The 16,655-nt window shown below is 33.8% G+C and overlaps 1 protein-coding gene across 1 annotated transcript in view; it reads right to left on the reverse strand.

The window, feature by feature from the left end:
- LOC129227694 (serine/threonine-protein phosphatase 6 regulatory ankyrin repeat subunit B-like) overlaps positions 1–16,234 on the reverse strand; it is a 55,516-nt gene extending 39,282 nt beyond the window's left edge. The window contains exons 1-2 of the mRNA XM_054862288.1: positions 16,073–16,234; positions 14,661–14,723 (exon numbers count right to left, since the gene is read on the reverse strand). Coding sequence (XP_054718263.1) covers positions 14,661–14,669 — 9 coding nt within the window. The 5' untranslated portion in view covers positions 14,670–14,723; positions 16,073–16,234. The remainder of the gene's footprint in view (positions 1–14,660; positions 14,724–16,072) is intronic.
- Positions 16,235–16,655: the final 421 nt, after the last annotated feature.

The raw sequence follows: 16,655 nt of genomic DNA on the forward strand, positions 1-16,655 counted from the left end.
GAAATGAACTTGAGGGAATTTAGGAAATCACAGTAATCTTTATTGAACATAATTTTCTCCCCTAACCTTCATTTTTCATGAGGAAAACAGCCTTAAGTGGAAAAAAAATCTACAAATGTCTGTTTTTTTTTCGATATCGAGATTTTTTCGATATATAGAAACAATTTGTCCATGTACTGGACATGGAAGTTTGCTGGGATTTCTATGTGCAGAAAATTTCAATATGTGGAAATTTGATATATGGAGGTTCGACTGCATACTTGCCAACCTTCGAAGAAAAAAAACAGGAGATTCCACTAGAGATACATAGATAGGTGATTCACCAGCGACATATCTTCCCAACAGAATAATCAAATTATGCTTTTAAATAACATGAATACTAAATTTAAAGTAAAATGGGGATTTTGTGCAGATGTAAGCTAATTGGTAACAGCAAGAAAAGTATGCTGCAAAGCAAAAACCAAATTAAGAGTGAATTTGCTTAAAGTTTCGCACATTTCTCAGTCTCAACCAAAAAAGTTGCTAAAAAAAATTTAATTACTAAAATCCGGATAAAAATCAATCTTATATATATAAAAATCTCGTGTCACGATGTTTGTTCGGGGTAAACTCTGAAACTACTGAACCGATTTTTATCAAATTTCATACGTATCTGTAATTTGGTCCAACTTAAAAGATAGGATGGTTTTTATAATTTTTTATTGCAAATCAAATGTTTATTTTACATTAATAGTGTGCACTGATTGTTTGGTTCTGTAAATTCTTAATAGATGGCGCTGTAAGTTGATTCATCCTCGAAAATTTTATTCTTGAGTTAATTAAAACTTGCAAATGATACTATATTACGGATATTGATGGTTATGAACAATATCGCCGTAGAAAGGGGAGTATAGAGGCCACACTTTTCAATCTCAACGTCAAATTCTACAAATCAAGTTGAAATTGATAAACAGAGGGTAGTTCCATACTCACCATTGCTTTTAAAAACGTATGAGGCTCATATAAATGTCGAGTTTTGCAGTTCCGTGAAATCCATTAAATACATTGTCAAATAAGTTATTAAAGGTATTTAGTATGTTGGATTTGAGGTAAGAGATATTGACGAAATAACACGATGAGCGATGAGTGGATATATAAGCAGCAACGAAGCTATCTGGCTTAACTTTATACGAAAGACACCCTTCTGAACAGCAACTTGCAACACATCTTGAAAACGGTCAACGAGTATATTTTACCGAAGATATTTTTTACGAAGAGCACTTGAACCACCAAAAACGACCCTGTTTTTTTTTTTTTTTTTTTTTTTTTACATTGTCAAAAAGCTAATGTGTTTGGCCCAATTCTCAGAAATAAAATTATTTACCAATGTTCCACGCTATTTTGCATGCACTGTAAACAAATTCGAAATGTCACTGATTATTTCCTTGGAACATGTTGGGATTTCACAGGTCCTCAACAATTTTATTTGGAAATCAAGTATCTGCTTCAAAAAGTTTCCTGATTTGCTACAAACGTAATGAATGCAGACTTCTCACCGTTGCGAAAAATATTTTTATTTTCCAGTTTAAAGATTATTTGAGCGTATTTCTTAAGTGTATCGGCTTCAGTTCGATTATGTTCAGTCTACATTGACTAAACTATCAATGAGAGTGAAGAAGCCTCTGGATTCTGTAGCTGCGCATGAATCGTAAACGAATTAGGCCATGATACTTGCTTGCAAGTCTGTGTTACCTTTCTCCATGCTAGCAGCATCACTGTTGGAGCTTTCTTGGAAAAGTAGAGATGTGTCAAGCTTTGTATTCAGCTTACCTAAGTTTTTTCTGAAGGGTCCAGCGACACGACTGGCTTTTAGCCAAGGACATTACAGAATTCTTCAAAAAGATTCCCGATAATATTAGGAAGGTCAATGAATTTTAGTGACGAACTGACTTCACTACCGTCGTCGTCTTCCGTCCAGATTTACGTAACTCCCTATGGGAACAAAGGAGTCTCTGGATTCCGTAACTTTCGTAGAGTAACAAGCAAGTAGAATTCTTTGTGCATGCCTGAAAGTATTTTTTAGCAGTGGCTATGGTTGCGGTAATGCTTTTGGTACTTTCTTCGTAAGTCGAAAAATATGCCAAGCTATTATTTTTAATCTTACTTCGGTTCTCTTTAAAGGTTTCAGAGAAATGATTGTCTCGAATCAGAGAGGTTTCGGAATTCTTCAAAAAGACTTCAGGATAATTTTAGGAAGGTTTCCGACTTTTAGTGGGATACGCTCCTATTTTTTTCAACGATATGTTACTAGCAGAAATTTTGCGTATTCGCTGCCCATTATTTTTCAGGACGTTTCTTAATTGTTTTTACAGTGTTGAATAAAATCAAAAAAATCATGGAAGCCACGCAAACAAAGAACACAACATTCATCAATCTCGGGCATAGTTAAAAATTAAAGCAAAGACATTGGGACCAAAGCTTCATCCAAAATACAGTGAATGTTGTTTTTGCATTTGTTTTCTTTAAACATTCCCTAAAAGACGGGAATATTTGCGGACCGTTAATTGTCGAGTGTTTAATACATAGCACGATGCATTTCGCGAATTGTAATTATTGGTAGCACACAATGATTGGGAGTTGCATTTTCTAATGCAGGTTTTGCATAATGATAAACAGTATTCGTCATTTGTTTAAGATAATTTTGACGTCATAATACCCAACACAATCATCAATTCTGTGGGGAAACTATATAAATTTTATGCTTGAAGATGTACTCCATAGAGTTAAACAAACACACCGATGTCCAAATATAGATTCTACACCAAAGACGTACAATGAAGCTTTAGTGTTGATTGAAGATTTATACATTTCAATTTCAAATTTGTTGTTTACTTATTATAGTGTGATATCACCTGATCGATTGGTCACCGACTTAGTTGACACTGATTTGCAACGAGAAAAAACAGTGCAATGACGCTGTCTTAGCTACAATTATTGTGAAAAATGATCCATTACTGACAGCTGAAAATAAAATCATAATCAGATTGTGCTGACCGTTGATACTGCTGAACAAAGCTATACAGTTGTCGATGAAAACAATGCCGTAAACATTCCAACTGAATTTTTAAATTCTCTGGATATACCAGGAATGCCACTAGACGATTTTCGTTTGAAAATTCGTTCACCAATTATTCTTTTTCACAGTTTAAACCCACCTAGATTACGCAACGGTACACGTTTCTTCATCAAAATTTCAACAATTTTGACGGAAAAGTATGAAAGAGAAATTTTTGTGTTGCCACGTAAGCGATTAATAGCGTCATAATTTTCAAACACATTTAGAAGGCTTCAATTTCTGAATTGTTGAATTGACCATAAATGGATTTCAAGACCAAACTATGTCTACTTTCGGTTTGGACTTAAAACATACATGTTTCTCTGATGGGCAACTACAGGGTGTCCTGAAAAAGACTGACTGTTTTCTAAAACTCATAACAATAAAATGGTTAATGATAAAAAAATATTTTTTGCAGAAAATTCATATGCTGGGCCGTAAGTTTCGTCTCCCAAAGTCCCAAAATTTAGTTCAAGAATTTTCCAATAGATGGCGCAGCAGATGTAAGACCGGAAATCAAAGAAAGACAGAAAATTACATCATAGTTTTTCAAAAAATGTTTTTAATAAATAAAATTTTGCAACAAAATTTTCAAAATGCCTACCGCCGGCTGCAACCACATGTCGCATTTGGAGGAAAAATCGGTGAATTCCAATAATTATTTTCTGACTTAGAGGCTTACTATCTGCAGCGAGATCTATTGAAAAACTTTTGAACTAAACTTTGGAGCTCTGGGGGACGAAACTTACGGTCCACCACATGAATTTTCTGCAAAAATTATTTTTTCTACCATTAACCATTTTCCCTTTATACATTTTTGAAAACAGTCAGTCTTTTTCAGGACACCCTGTATCTATTGCCTGCTCACGAGTGGGAAGTTATCATACTTATTCGGGTAAGCAAAAGACAGGTTAAGCAAGAATATTGTGCACAACTTAGTGCTTAGATAATTTTCAGTTTTCAAATAATAGGAAGAATAGATCAGAGTTAATGTTATCTTCCTCATTTATAAAATTTAATTTTTATATGTTTTTAATTTAGTTAATGTATTTTGTAAAAAAGTTATTGATTACAAATTATAGATAAATTTAGATGAATAAAATGTAGTGTTCATTCTAAAAGTGTATGTTGGTTTATGTTTAATTTCTAAGTTCTGATATATTACAATCAGTTTCGATATTTACTATCACTTTCAAATTATTTTGCTTTTATTTTTGGCTGAAGTCATACTTGCAAAATTTACTAAGCGTAAGTATAGTGCTTTAACCATTGAAAATTTAGTTAGTACTTAATAAATTCAATAATTACTTAATTCTGCCTAACATGTACGTTATCAATCTCATTTGTTTTAAAATTGACTACACTATTTTAAGCTTTACTAAAAATATTAATTAGATTCTATCAAAATGTTGAGTAAAAGTATATTTTAATCCAACTACTTCGCCACAGCAACGCGTGGCTGGGTCAGCTAGTATAAAATAAAAATAAAACCAAAAATAAGTGGGTATAGGGTAGCACATGTTGAAATAACTTCAAACTTTCAAAATCATTAGAATATTTGGAACTGATGTGATATACCCCACCCTTGGCGACTTTTTCCTGTTGGCGCCAAGAAAGCGACGCCAAGAAAACAATGTATGACGACATATGTCATACATCGTTCTTAGCGATGCTTTTTTAGCGCCAACAGGAAAAAATCAGATAAAAAAACATGATCAAAGCACTTCAGAACACAATATATATAAAAACATAAAAGCACAACAAAAAACATCACGAATATATGCTTCAAAAATGTACAGGGCCGGGGTTTTTTGTAAACATATTAAAATACAATGAAATAAATTATTGCATTAATTACAAGTCGAAATTAATGCATTAATTTTTTTTTTCATCATTTCTCCGGGATACGAGCCCTCGGTCTCATAGTACTTTCGTAATGAGACCTCGGCTCGCCGGCCCTGCCTCGGTCTCATTACGAAAGTACTATGAGACCTCGGGCTCGCCAGGACCGAGCGGAGCGAGGTTAAGCGGAGCGACTGTTAATATACATTACAGTCGGAGTATGGTCACAGTTATGTATACTACAAGAACCCCTCAAGGATTTGTAAAAACAAAGAATTTTGGAAGTGAGAGGTTTTTTTTGAATTCTAAAATAAAGAACTTACCTTTTTATATGGTATAAATATTCACACTCAGTCTAAAACAATACATCATATGACAATGGCACGTTACAGATACACACCACGTTGGAGTTAACTTTTAATTAACCTTCAAGTTTGAAGAAACTGGCATTTTCTAATGTTTTTACTTCAAAACACAACTACTGAATTTAAACTAACACAAATATATACAAATACAAATGTGACGACCAGCAACAGGCTCTGGGCCCAGCTAGGCTGGTCCTAGTCAATTAATTAGTCCCCAATGAAGATCAATGGCCCTCTTAAAGCTATCCACTCCCTTGCTCATTACCGCCTCTTCCGGTAAGCTATTCCAAGTGCCCACGACCCTGCTAAAGTAGTAGTTTTTCCTGATTTCCAAGTTAGCCTGAGATTTAAATAGCTTAAAACAATGACCCCTTGTCCTGCTTTCCCCGCAAAAATTTAATCCATTTACATCTTTCATTTTGATAAATTTAAATAACTGAATCATGTCCCCTCTGACTCTCCTTTGCTCCAGGCTATACATGTTAAGCCTATTAAGTCTGGTATCATAATCTAAATCTGAGAGTCCCCTTACTAATTTAGTTACCCTTCTTTGAACCCTTTCCAATACGAAAATATCTTTCTTCAGATAAGGCGACCAAAACTGAACAGCATACTCCAAATGAGGTCTTACTAAACTCCTATATAAAGGCAGAAGAACTTTCTTAGATTTGTTTGAAATAGATCTCTTGATGAACCCAAGCATTTTGTTGGCTTTGTTACTAGCAATACTGCACTGTTGACTAAACTTGAAGTCCTGATTTATAAAGACACCCAGATCCATAACATTTTCTGCCTGATTTATGACTGAACCCTGTAAATGATATCTCATACGCTTATTTCCATGACCTAAGTGTAGCACTTGACATTTCCCTACATTAACTGCCATACCCCATTTATCTGCCCACTTAGTAATATGATCTAAATCCTCTTGCAGCTGTTTTACTTGTTCTTCATTTTCGACAATCCCCATAACTTTTACATCGTCAGCAAAACAATTCATGCTTCCAGAAATATTTTGATTGATGAACATGACAAAATAAGCATTCCTGTAAGGTATATTGCACGAAACAACACCACGTCGTAAAATCCCCCTAAGAGCGGAACATATGTGCACCTACCTCCACGGACACACGTGCGAAAAGAATTAGTTCACATCTGTACTTCCCAGGTATATTCTGCAGGGTTACTAGGGCTACCGGAAAAAGTTTTATCGCCAACGTTGGCGATTTTCGAAATGAGCTAAAAGTTCTATCCTCGCCAAGGGGGGGGGGGGTATATCACATCTGTACCGAATATTTTCAAGATGCAAAAGGATTGAAATCTGCTGCAATTTTCGGCGAAGCGCGTGCTCCATTAAACATGTAATGTGGAAAGCTTCCAAAAAATTATTTTTTACTAAATGAGTTATTGGAAAAATTCTTATTCCCCGACATTGGTAAACTAGAAAAGGGCGCCATCTATTGAGAAGAAAGTTGAGATGAACTTTTTGATTGACTGAAAAACTCTAAAAACGGGAGAAAGTCGTAAAAAACGGGAAAGCAGGAGATGGAAGCAAAAAACGGGAGTCTCCTGTTAAAAACAGTAGAGTCGGCAAGCATGCGACTGTAATTTGAAGCAGAATACATGGTTTTTTATTTTTATGCATTGTATTGATCCATACTATAATTAAATTATATTTCTACTGAAAATGATTTGGTACAGTAGGACCCCGAAAATTCGGATCCCACCCAATCCAGAATATTGAAAATCCGGATTTTGCGGAGAAGGAAAAAAATAAATAAAATAAAACATACCCCTTACTGAAAATTACCTTTACATGAAACAGAATTATGCATAAACAGTAAACATGTTTACTTTGTTATTATAAAGTATTATCTTTATAATAATAAAGTAATCAAGGAAAGAAAATTGATTTAAAAGTTGCATTGCCAAGAAAAGGGAACTCGATCAATGACATAACACGGGCTTTCCCCATGAGAGAGTTAAATAAATTAATGTTATGGAAATTTGAATTCCGCTCCTCCAATTAAAAAAAATTCGATCAAATCGATTGATCCGGATTATCCGGACTAACAGGGTCCGAACTTGTGGGGTTCTACTGTACTTAAGTTCAATACTAGGCTTTATATAGTATACTTTGTATTGTGAGAAGAAAAAAAACATTATTATTAACCGAAAAAGGATGTTAAAAGATGGCTGCACAATTACAGCACGACGCTCATTTATGCATAAAACAAAGGAATCGAAAAAATGTTTTCAAAAAATGAACCACTGAAAGAACTTTGTTTTCAACAAGTAGTTCCGGAATGGTTACAATTTTAAACTTTTGAAACGAAAAAAAATGAATTTAAAAAAAAAAATGCTTATTGTATTTTAGTTTTAAATATTATTTTTTAAAAGTACCAGATTTCCAGTCTTTCGGTTTTTGAGATTCCAAAATAGGCGTCTTTTACTAGAGGGGAAGGCAGGGCACCTTGGGATACTTTTTAGGTAATGATTTTTATAAACTTAATTTTCAAATCATTTTTTCAACAAACTTAGCTGAGCATGTATTTACAACGTTTTTCTTACATTAAATTTTAATTTGCTCCATTATTTCATCTAATTAAACTTTCATAATAAAAATTAAGAACTCATTACAACCTCTCAACCAGCCCTACTTTGTGGGGGTACCTTGGAAAACTACAAAAAAACTTAAAACAAATGAAAAATACTATTTTTTTTTAAATTAAAAAATGTTTATTTACAAACTTGCAGCCTAACAAATTTCATTAAGTTCCATGTTCATTTATAAATTTACTTATATGCCATCTTAAGAGTTCTTTTACTCAATCCATATGTTTTAGCTGCCTCTCTAATTGAAATATTATTAAGAAGAACATTTTCTGCCACTATTTCAAGAGCGGCAGCCCTTTTTTCTCAATTTTAGTTCATTTAAATCCTTCATCAAATTTATTAAGTACAATGAAATAGTCTTTTTCTGTATACACTGGTAGGACAGTGTCCCTAACTTACATTGCACTAACCTGCCCCGCTTAAGTTGTTAAAATATTTTAACTTTTAAAAAGTTATGCTTAGCAGTACAAGACATTTTTGAACCTTTAAATTATCGTGAAAGGACAGGTTTTAATTCCCACATGCAATAACTTAAATTACTTCATTTCTTAATAGAAAAGTTCAATAATGAAACCACCCATTAATATAACTCTAAACCTTTGAAAACAGAGAAAATTAGATTAGTCCTTATCTGTTAATGTGAGAAATTCCAAAGTACAATGAAGAATAGATCCCGCTCTCATGTATGACATCCTAAGAAAACTAATTTCTGTTTACAAAATTAAAGCTGAAATTTATGGTATCTGAAGGTGGGCAATGTCCCAAAAAAGGCGCCCGACTCTCCCCTATACATAGACAGTGGCGTAGCTACACTTTCTGCCGCCCGGGGCGGTTCCTCAATTTGCCGCCCTTTATGATGGGAAATAAATGACATAATAAAGAGTCAAACATATTTTAATAAGATTTTATTAAACATGAAAGGAAACTTATTTTTTTTCCTTCTTATTTTTCTTGCAGAAGAAAAAAAAGGAATTTAGAGCCCAACCGAAACATTCCAAAAGTTAAGTCAAAATGCGGAATTTTAAGAATTTTTAGTAACGCTTATAGAAAAGAGGTTTGAAGAGTTCCCTCTAAATTTTAATTTTGAAAAAAAAAAAGAAAAAATCAGTTGTATGCTTCTTTTTTTTGGTGACGTTAGGGGGCCGGGACTTTTAAAGAAAATTTATAGAAATTGAATGGATACGTGAAGAGTTTGGGAAAGATTCGGCGCTGCTGTCTGGAAAGTTTTTCAATTAAACTGAAAAACACGTACAGTTGACTCCCGCTACAACGCGATCCGACTTACGCGAAATGGCTATAACGCGAATTTTTCACGAGTAACGAATTTTAGTGCTGATGCAAATTTTTCGTCCACAACATGATTTTTTTAGAAGGAAGTACCAGCCTCGTTATTGGCTACTAAATATTGATTTCGCGAATGTTATTACGTCCCTTTGAGCATCACTGACAGCCAAAGTTCCAACGCCAAACTAGTCTAGTACATCAAATAACCATAATGGCACCTTAGTGTCACCTTAATCTAAATAAATGTGAAGAAAAAGAAAGCTTCTGATAAAAAAAATTTAGAAACTCTAAGATTCTTGATATGCTTGAACAATTACAAAACTTCGAAGGTAGCACGACAATAAGTATCAGTGAATCTTCCATATGTACAATTAAAAGTCAAAACAAAAAGATGTCCGTAAAAGTTTAGAACTTAGTTTCAATATCGAAGCTTGCAGAGCAGTCTAGCAAAGTAAAAATTATGAAAATGGAAGCTAGGCGCGCTCTTGCATTGTGGACTAATAAAAAGATCAGGTAGAGGAGATGTAGCCACAAATTGAAACATTTTAATTAAAAGATGAAGCGTATTTAAAAATGTATTAGATAAGAATAACGATCTGATCTTGGAGCATAAATCATCACTAGTATCCTCACTTTTTAACTCGTAAATATTACTACTGTATCTACTTTACAGTAATATTTTCTGCATCATTTTAATTTTACTGCATGCAATACGTACCGTGTTGTTTTATTTTATATCTTTTATTCCCATTGGTCATTCATTTTGTGCATCTTAAGTATTTCATGTTGAATAACAGTTTTTTATTTTTTAAATACAGTAAACAGGGGTCTGGCCAGAGCAAATTTGGGTTGGTTAACGGACCCTTCATAAAAATCCGATCAACCAAAACGGATCTTTCACAAAAATCCGATCAACCAAAATGGACCTTTCACAAAAATCCAATCAACCATAACAGACTCTTCACAAAATTCTGGTAAACAAAAACGGATCTTTCACAAATTGTTTATTGAAAGAGCAAATCTCAAATTAAAATAATACAGCATATTTAAAGTTAAATTAGAGGAATCAACTTATACAAAATCAGCTAATATTGCAAAAGAAAAAAAAATCGGCACTCTTGTGATGCTTCTGCAAGCCATAAATAATTACTGCCCCCAAATAAATATAATGCCTGTTCTTGGTTTCTTTGAAAGAAATTAACAACTGAAAGTCAGTTTGGTTTATAATTTTGCTTGTTTGTTTTATGCAGCAGTGTTGTTGTAAACTTCTTTGGAAAAGCGTCAACATTCTCTGAATAGGCGTAGTAAGCACTTTTCTCTCCACTCATGATTTAATCATCAATAATATACAGCGAAATGTATTTAGAACTGCAAAGGATAGTATGGGTGGGGCGGATGTGATCGCTTCAGATAGGGTTACAAAATTCAAACTTATCGCCACTTAGTGTCTGGTGGTGCAATGTTAAACTGTTATTTTGGGAGAAAGTTATATGGGTTTGGTTTTTCAATACTAAAAAGGATAATTAACTTTAAATAAACTTTTATTTACCGTTATTTTTTTCTATAGATGCCTACATTTTGAAAAACGCAATCTTTTTACATCCGATATGAGAATCATATTTCATTCTTTTTTTCAAGCTAACTTCGCTTTATTAGGATGCAAATAAATGAAAAGTCTCTTTATTTTTGTAACAAAGCTTATTTCAAGTTTTTAAAGGGGAATTCCATTTTCTTTTATCAGTTCATAATTAAAATGTTGAATCGATGGTTTATTTATTTTTTATTTATTTATTTATTTTTGCTTTAACTGTGTCCAGATATTAATGATATGTTTATCATAGGACTCTAAAATGCAATTCAAAAGTAATTTTATCAAAAATATTTATTTTACAAGCCGTTTTTATACTTCTGATTCCTTCACTTTGAGGATTGCTATCTCTTTGCATCCGCTGTGGAAATCTGATTTTTCGATGTTTAGTTCACTTAGTTAAGAGGTAAACAAATAAAATATTTTTTTATTGTGAAAATCACGGAGTTTATAAGGTTTGAACGAAACTCTGTGCTCTTAAACAGTGTCTTGGGTTAAAAGTTAAATGCTGAACCCCTGCCTAATTTTTTTCCTTACAGTTATTTTAAATACTATACAAAAAACATTTCTAGTATAATTTAACATGATGTAGAATGGTAGATAAATATTGATACTTGAGGGGTGCCCATCTCCCAGGGAGCGATGCCTCCCCCCTCTCCCCAAATACTAGAAAAACACTCAAGAATGATATTCTCAACAGAAAAGAGAGAAAACACTCAACTTTAAGTGTCAATGATGCAGTTTCCACCATCTCAAGAATCTAAACTTTCGTTTTTACAAGAAATTTTTTTTTTAAAATTATTTGATTTTTCACAAAAATAATTGATTTTTCACAAAATTATTTTATTTTTCACAAAAAACGGAGCCTGTGAAAAATTCTGGACAGACCCCTGGTAAAAGTTCAGTTCTTTATGGAAGAAACTGTAATGGTTAAGGAATGCTTTAGAGCAGTTTGAGGGGTGTTTATAAGTGCTTAAAAGTATTTGGTATACTTTAAAAAATTTACATGCATATATTTTTCCACAACGCGAAATTTCAACTTACGCAAGGAGTCTTGGAACGCATCCCTCGCGTAAGTCAGGACTCGACTGTATATGTAAGCTGTATCTTTTGGTATAAGGGTTTCCCCTAACTTCAACAGAGACTGGATTTTCCTCCCAAAATATTTTCAAACTTGAAATCAATTCTAGTCTTTCTTTGATGACATTTCAGAGAATAGGGAACGTTCAGGAGCTCCCAGGAAATTTTTCGATGACGAAGTTTCAAAAACACAATTGTAGGCTATTTTTGACAGCATAAGTTTCCAAAAATGTTGGGAAGTCAGATGGTTTCTCCGTCTCCCCTTGAAACTTTTTGAAAATGACGTCCTAAAAATGCGACTTCAACCGTTGTTTGACGGACAACGTTATGAGAGAGAGTTCAGGGGGTTTGGTTGGGGGAGGAAGTTTGGGAGAGAATTTGGTTTGGAACAAATCTGATATACCCCCCTCTTGGCGACTTTTTCCTGTTGGCGCCAAAAAAGCGTCGCCAAGAAAACTATGTATGACGTCATATGTCATACATCGTTCTTAGCGATGCTTTTTTAGCGCCAACAGGAAAAATTCAAATTATGTCATTAATTATTTAATGAAATTAATGCATTAATTTTTTTCCGTTGTTTCTCCGGGATACGAGCCCTCGGTCTCATAGTACTTTCGTAATGAGACCCCTGCCTCGGTCTCATTACGAAAGTACTATGAGACCTCGGGCTCGCCAGGACCTCGCTGCCGCTCGGTCCGTTATCCCTCCGACTTTTAATATACATCACAGTCGGATATAAGTCACAGATCTCCTCCGTTCAGTATACAATAAAGTCACAGATTTTATGTGAAATTAACACCATTTTTGTGCTACAAAAATGCCAACCAGACCAAAATACAAACTACCAGAAACACACTAAAAACACAATAATTCAAAATATGTTCACTTACCTTTTTTACTTTTCTTTTACTTCCTCACGTGAGGCAGTGCACATATGTTCCGCTCTTAGGAATATTTGTTCGGATTTTAATTCAATGTAATTCAATATTTCTTCATTAATATAATTTCGCCAATCGGCTAAAGTTTGTGATGAAAAAAAATATTGACTTTCAATATCAGCAGTTTTGGTCCCAATTAAAATCTCATATGTTATCAAAAAAATCTCCTCTATTTTCAACTTGCTAGAACTAAACCATGACCCACTCCTGATCGTTGCTTCTTTTCCACAAACAACACCCCCAATAACCTTTCTACAAAAAAAAATTAACCCATCTGAACATTTTTTAGTTTTTTTAATTTTCATAACAGAATTACATCTAGAACATAACATTTCATTCTTAAGTAAACCAATTTCCCTTAAAAATTCTAAAAAAACCTCTTTATTTTCAATTAGTTTAAATATAAAAAATCTATTTAGGACTCCGGTACGTCCAAACGTTGGACGACCTGACGAAAAAGAAAAAGAAGATTCATTCAAAAATTTCAATTGATACATTTGGACAACATCACAAACCGAACTCATAATTAAAATAGAAAATTCAACTAAATTAACATTAAAAAACAACAAGAAAAAGAATACTCTAAAATAAAGTTTGAATTGAAACTTTATTTTAGAGTATTCAACTTAAAATCTCCCTAAGAGCGAAACATATGAGCACCTACCTCCTACCACACATACACGTGCAAAAAGACAAACTTCGAGAAACTACTTTCCAGCGTTCAAGTTGCAAAACCAGGGTTGCCAAGTTATTGCCTTATTGGCGATTTTCGTATCGAGCGTAAAATTAAAATCTCGCCAAGAGGGGGGCATATCAGAGGAGAGCCTTTGGTTTCTCAAAGGGAGTTATAACTCTTTTGAATCCGTGCTTGAACGACTCACCTAATGTTTGACAAACTCAGAAGTTGCCACCCATGGTACGAGCAAGACTCGCCCCCTCCCCTTCCCTAGATCTGGTACTGCTATATTACCAAATTTGGATTATTCTTTTTTTCACTAATAGAGGTCGAAATGTGAAAGGCTTTGCCTAGAGATTCTTTTACTAATTAAAAACCTTTCCTTAAAACGAATGACTAAATGTGAAACTCATTGTATAAAGGAATTAGTTGATATAATACAGTAGTACAAGCAATTATTATTCGAGTTGTGAATAATTTTTTTAACAAAATGAACATAAAATTCATTCTGTCTCAGTGAAAATTTTTTAGTCAATGACCAATCAAAGCAATTGTTGAAACAGATAATGCTATCCTGAAAATGAGCAAGAAATCGGTCACCATTTGAGGCCTCTCTTTTTTTACTCTTGTTGTCATTTTTATTTTAAAAAAGTGTTTTCTTTTTTCTCTCTTTTTTTAAATATATAAATACGGTGGTTTCCTAGGAACTTACTTAAAATCAAGTGGTAGCTTCATCATGTAACGAAAGGTTATGAAATTGATTGTTTCCTCCGTAATAGTTTACTTTAACAGCAAAAAGAGAAGAAAAAAATCATGGTCCCTTAACTTTACACTACCACCTCCCTCAGTCTGTAGCTTCAGACGAAGGAAGAGAAAAAACAAACAATAGTGCTGAGATGTCCACAAGAAAAACACATGTTTTGTATTAGAGTGATTTTATTATCATAGTCGTACTAAAACCTTACAATTCGAAGACTTTTTTTTTGCCTCCAGTAATAGATCAAAAGCATAATTTAATTATTGGGAAAACGCCTTAAATTTTTTCGAATCAAATGAAATTGCCGCCCCCTAAAAAGTGCCGCCCGGGGCAAACCGCCCCCTCCCTAGCTACGCCACTGTACATAGAGTATATATTAGTTAGTGACATCATGACAAATAAATTAAAATTAGAACTTACTGAGTCCATTTTTCCTTTTATTTCACTTGCAGGACTTTTTCCTTTAAATTAATTCCGCAACAGCTAGAATCAAAATAAATTGTATAGTATGTCATAAATTTATATACATTAGAACAGTATAAATTTTCTCACGATATACCTTCACTAACAAACATTCAAGAAATGAATCACTTCTAATCAAACTTGACAACCTTGCAATAATTGAAAAATTATAAACAGAAAATAATCACTGATTGCAGACTGTATGCCTTATGACAGGGCCTCCTAAACTGTGGTCCGCTGAGCCTTAATAGAGGGTCCGCAGCAAGCTTTGAAAACAGAAAATGTTCAAAAACCAGAACCTTAAAATATATCTTTCACAATACTTACCCCCCAGAGAGACTAAAAGAAAAATCTTTGCGACCAGTTTTTTAGGATTCCTATTATTTTAGAAAACCATGTTTCACTGAATTTTCCAACAAACTACAAGGTATAACTAGACTGGAGTCAAAAACTTTTACCTGGCTCCTAAGATTTTACAAGTTTTTGTCAATATCTGCTAACTCCTATTTTTGGCGCTGTCTGGAAAACAAAAAATACAAATTGTTCTTCAGAAGATCAAAGCAGTTTCGTCTGTCTGGTGCAAATCCAGATTTTCTACCTAGGCAGTCACCAAAACAAAATATCAAATTGTGTAAATGCCGATTTGAGCATTCCAATTCAGGAATCGAAAATTAAACCCAATTATATTAAAATTGTGCCAGTTAGAACAACCTCACTCTTAACCACCACAATCGCCCATTAATTTGAAGTTACTTAAATCTTAAGTTTGAATCTTACTGATTTCAGTTTACATTGCAAACCACCTAACCTGTTTTTAAGTAGTTATGTTCCCCACTAATTCCTAATGGCTAATTTAATTTAGCTCCCTTGACTACAAATTAAAAGTATCCAAATACTGTAATGACAGGGGTCCGCACTAAATATTGGTCTAAGATAGGGGTCCGCTTGCAATTAAGTTAGGAAAGCCCTGTCTAATGTAAACCAGGGGCGCCCACCTAGGAGGGGTCATGACGCAGATTGCGCCATTGAAATTTTTAGGGGGGGGGGGTTAAGAGGTATTTTTCCCTTTCTCGGGGGGTTTGTGCGATATTTAGGGGGGTGCGCCCTTAATCTTGGGGGGGGGGCGGCACCCCTGTGTAAACCATAAATGTGAGACATAAAAGTATAAAGAATAATTCTAAATTCAAACTAGTTCAACGACTCATACAGAACATTGGACAACAGACACATGAAACGTTTTAAATCATTATTCACAGTGACAAAATAAACATTACACCAACTTATTCACGCAACAATGAAAAAAATTTACACAGTAAAAATATAAAAATATTTTTAGTAAACTTTCAGTCACAATTAAGAGAAATTAGTACTTTTCTCACTCGCTACAGTAACGGAGACAACTTTCAGTTCGCTTAACATCCACTTTGTGCTTATTTGCACTTTGTGCTTATTCGAATAATACAAAAAACTTTTGCCGCCGTGCTAATTTCGCTAAACATGCACTTCGTGCTTTTTCGGATAAATACAAAAAAACTTTTCCACCGTGCTTAGGCGACTAAGGTTACAGCATGGCAAATGATATTTAAACCGAGGTTGCCAGGTTTGGCTCTTATTGGCCATTTTGCGTTTTTTTTTATCACACTTGGCGAGAAAAAAATTCAAAAGCACTAGCTGATTTGTGTTTTTTCTATTTTTTAGCAAAATATTGATTGATTCACTTTTTAAAAAATCATGACAACTTTACTACGTTCGAATTTTTTATGTCAAACTTTGAGGTGAGATTCTAAATATTGCGAAAAAGATTCACAACTGAATTCTACAGTCTCCCACAAATAACGTTTTGTAAGGACATCAAATATCGCAGAGTATGTAATTCCTTCGATTTTTGCTTTCATAATTTTAGTCCTCGATGCTCTTGTGAGATTTGTTTTGGAATAGCTATATTGGTAAGTG

The sequence above is a fragment of the Uloborus diversus genome, chromosome 8 (genome assembly GCF_026930045.1).
Source record: "Uloborus diversus isolate 005 chromosome 8, Udiv.v.3.1, whole genome shotgun sequence".
Taxonomy (NCBI): domain Eukaryota; kingdom Metazoa; phylum Arthropoda; class Arachnida; order Araneae; family Uloboridae; genus Uloborus; species Uloborus diversus.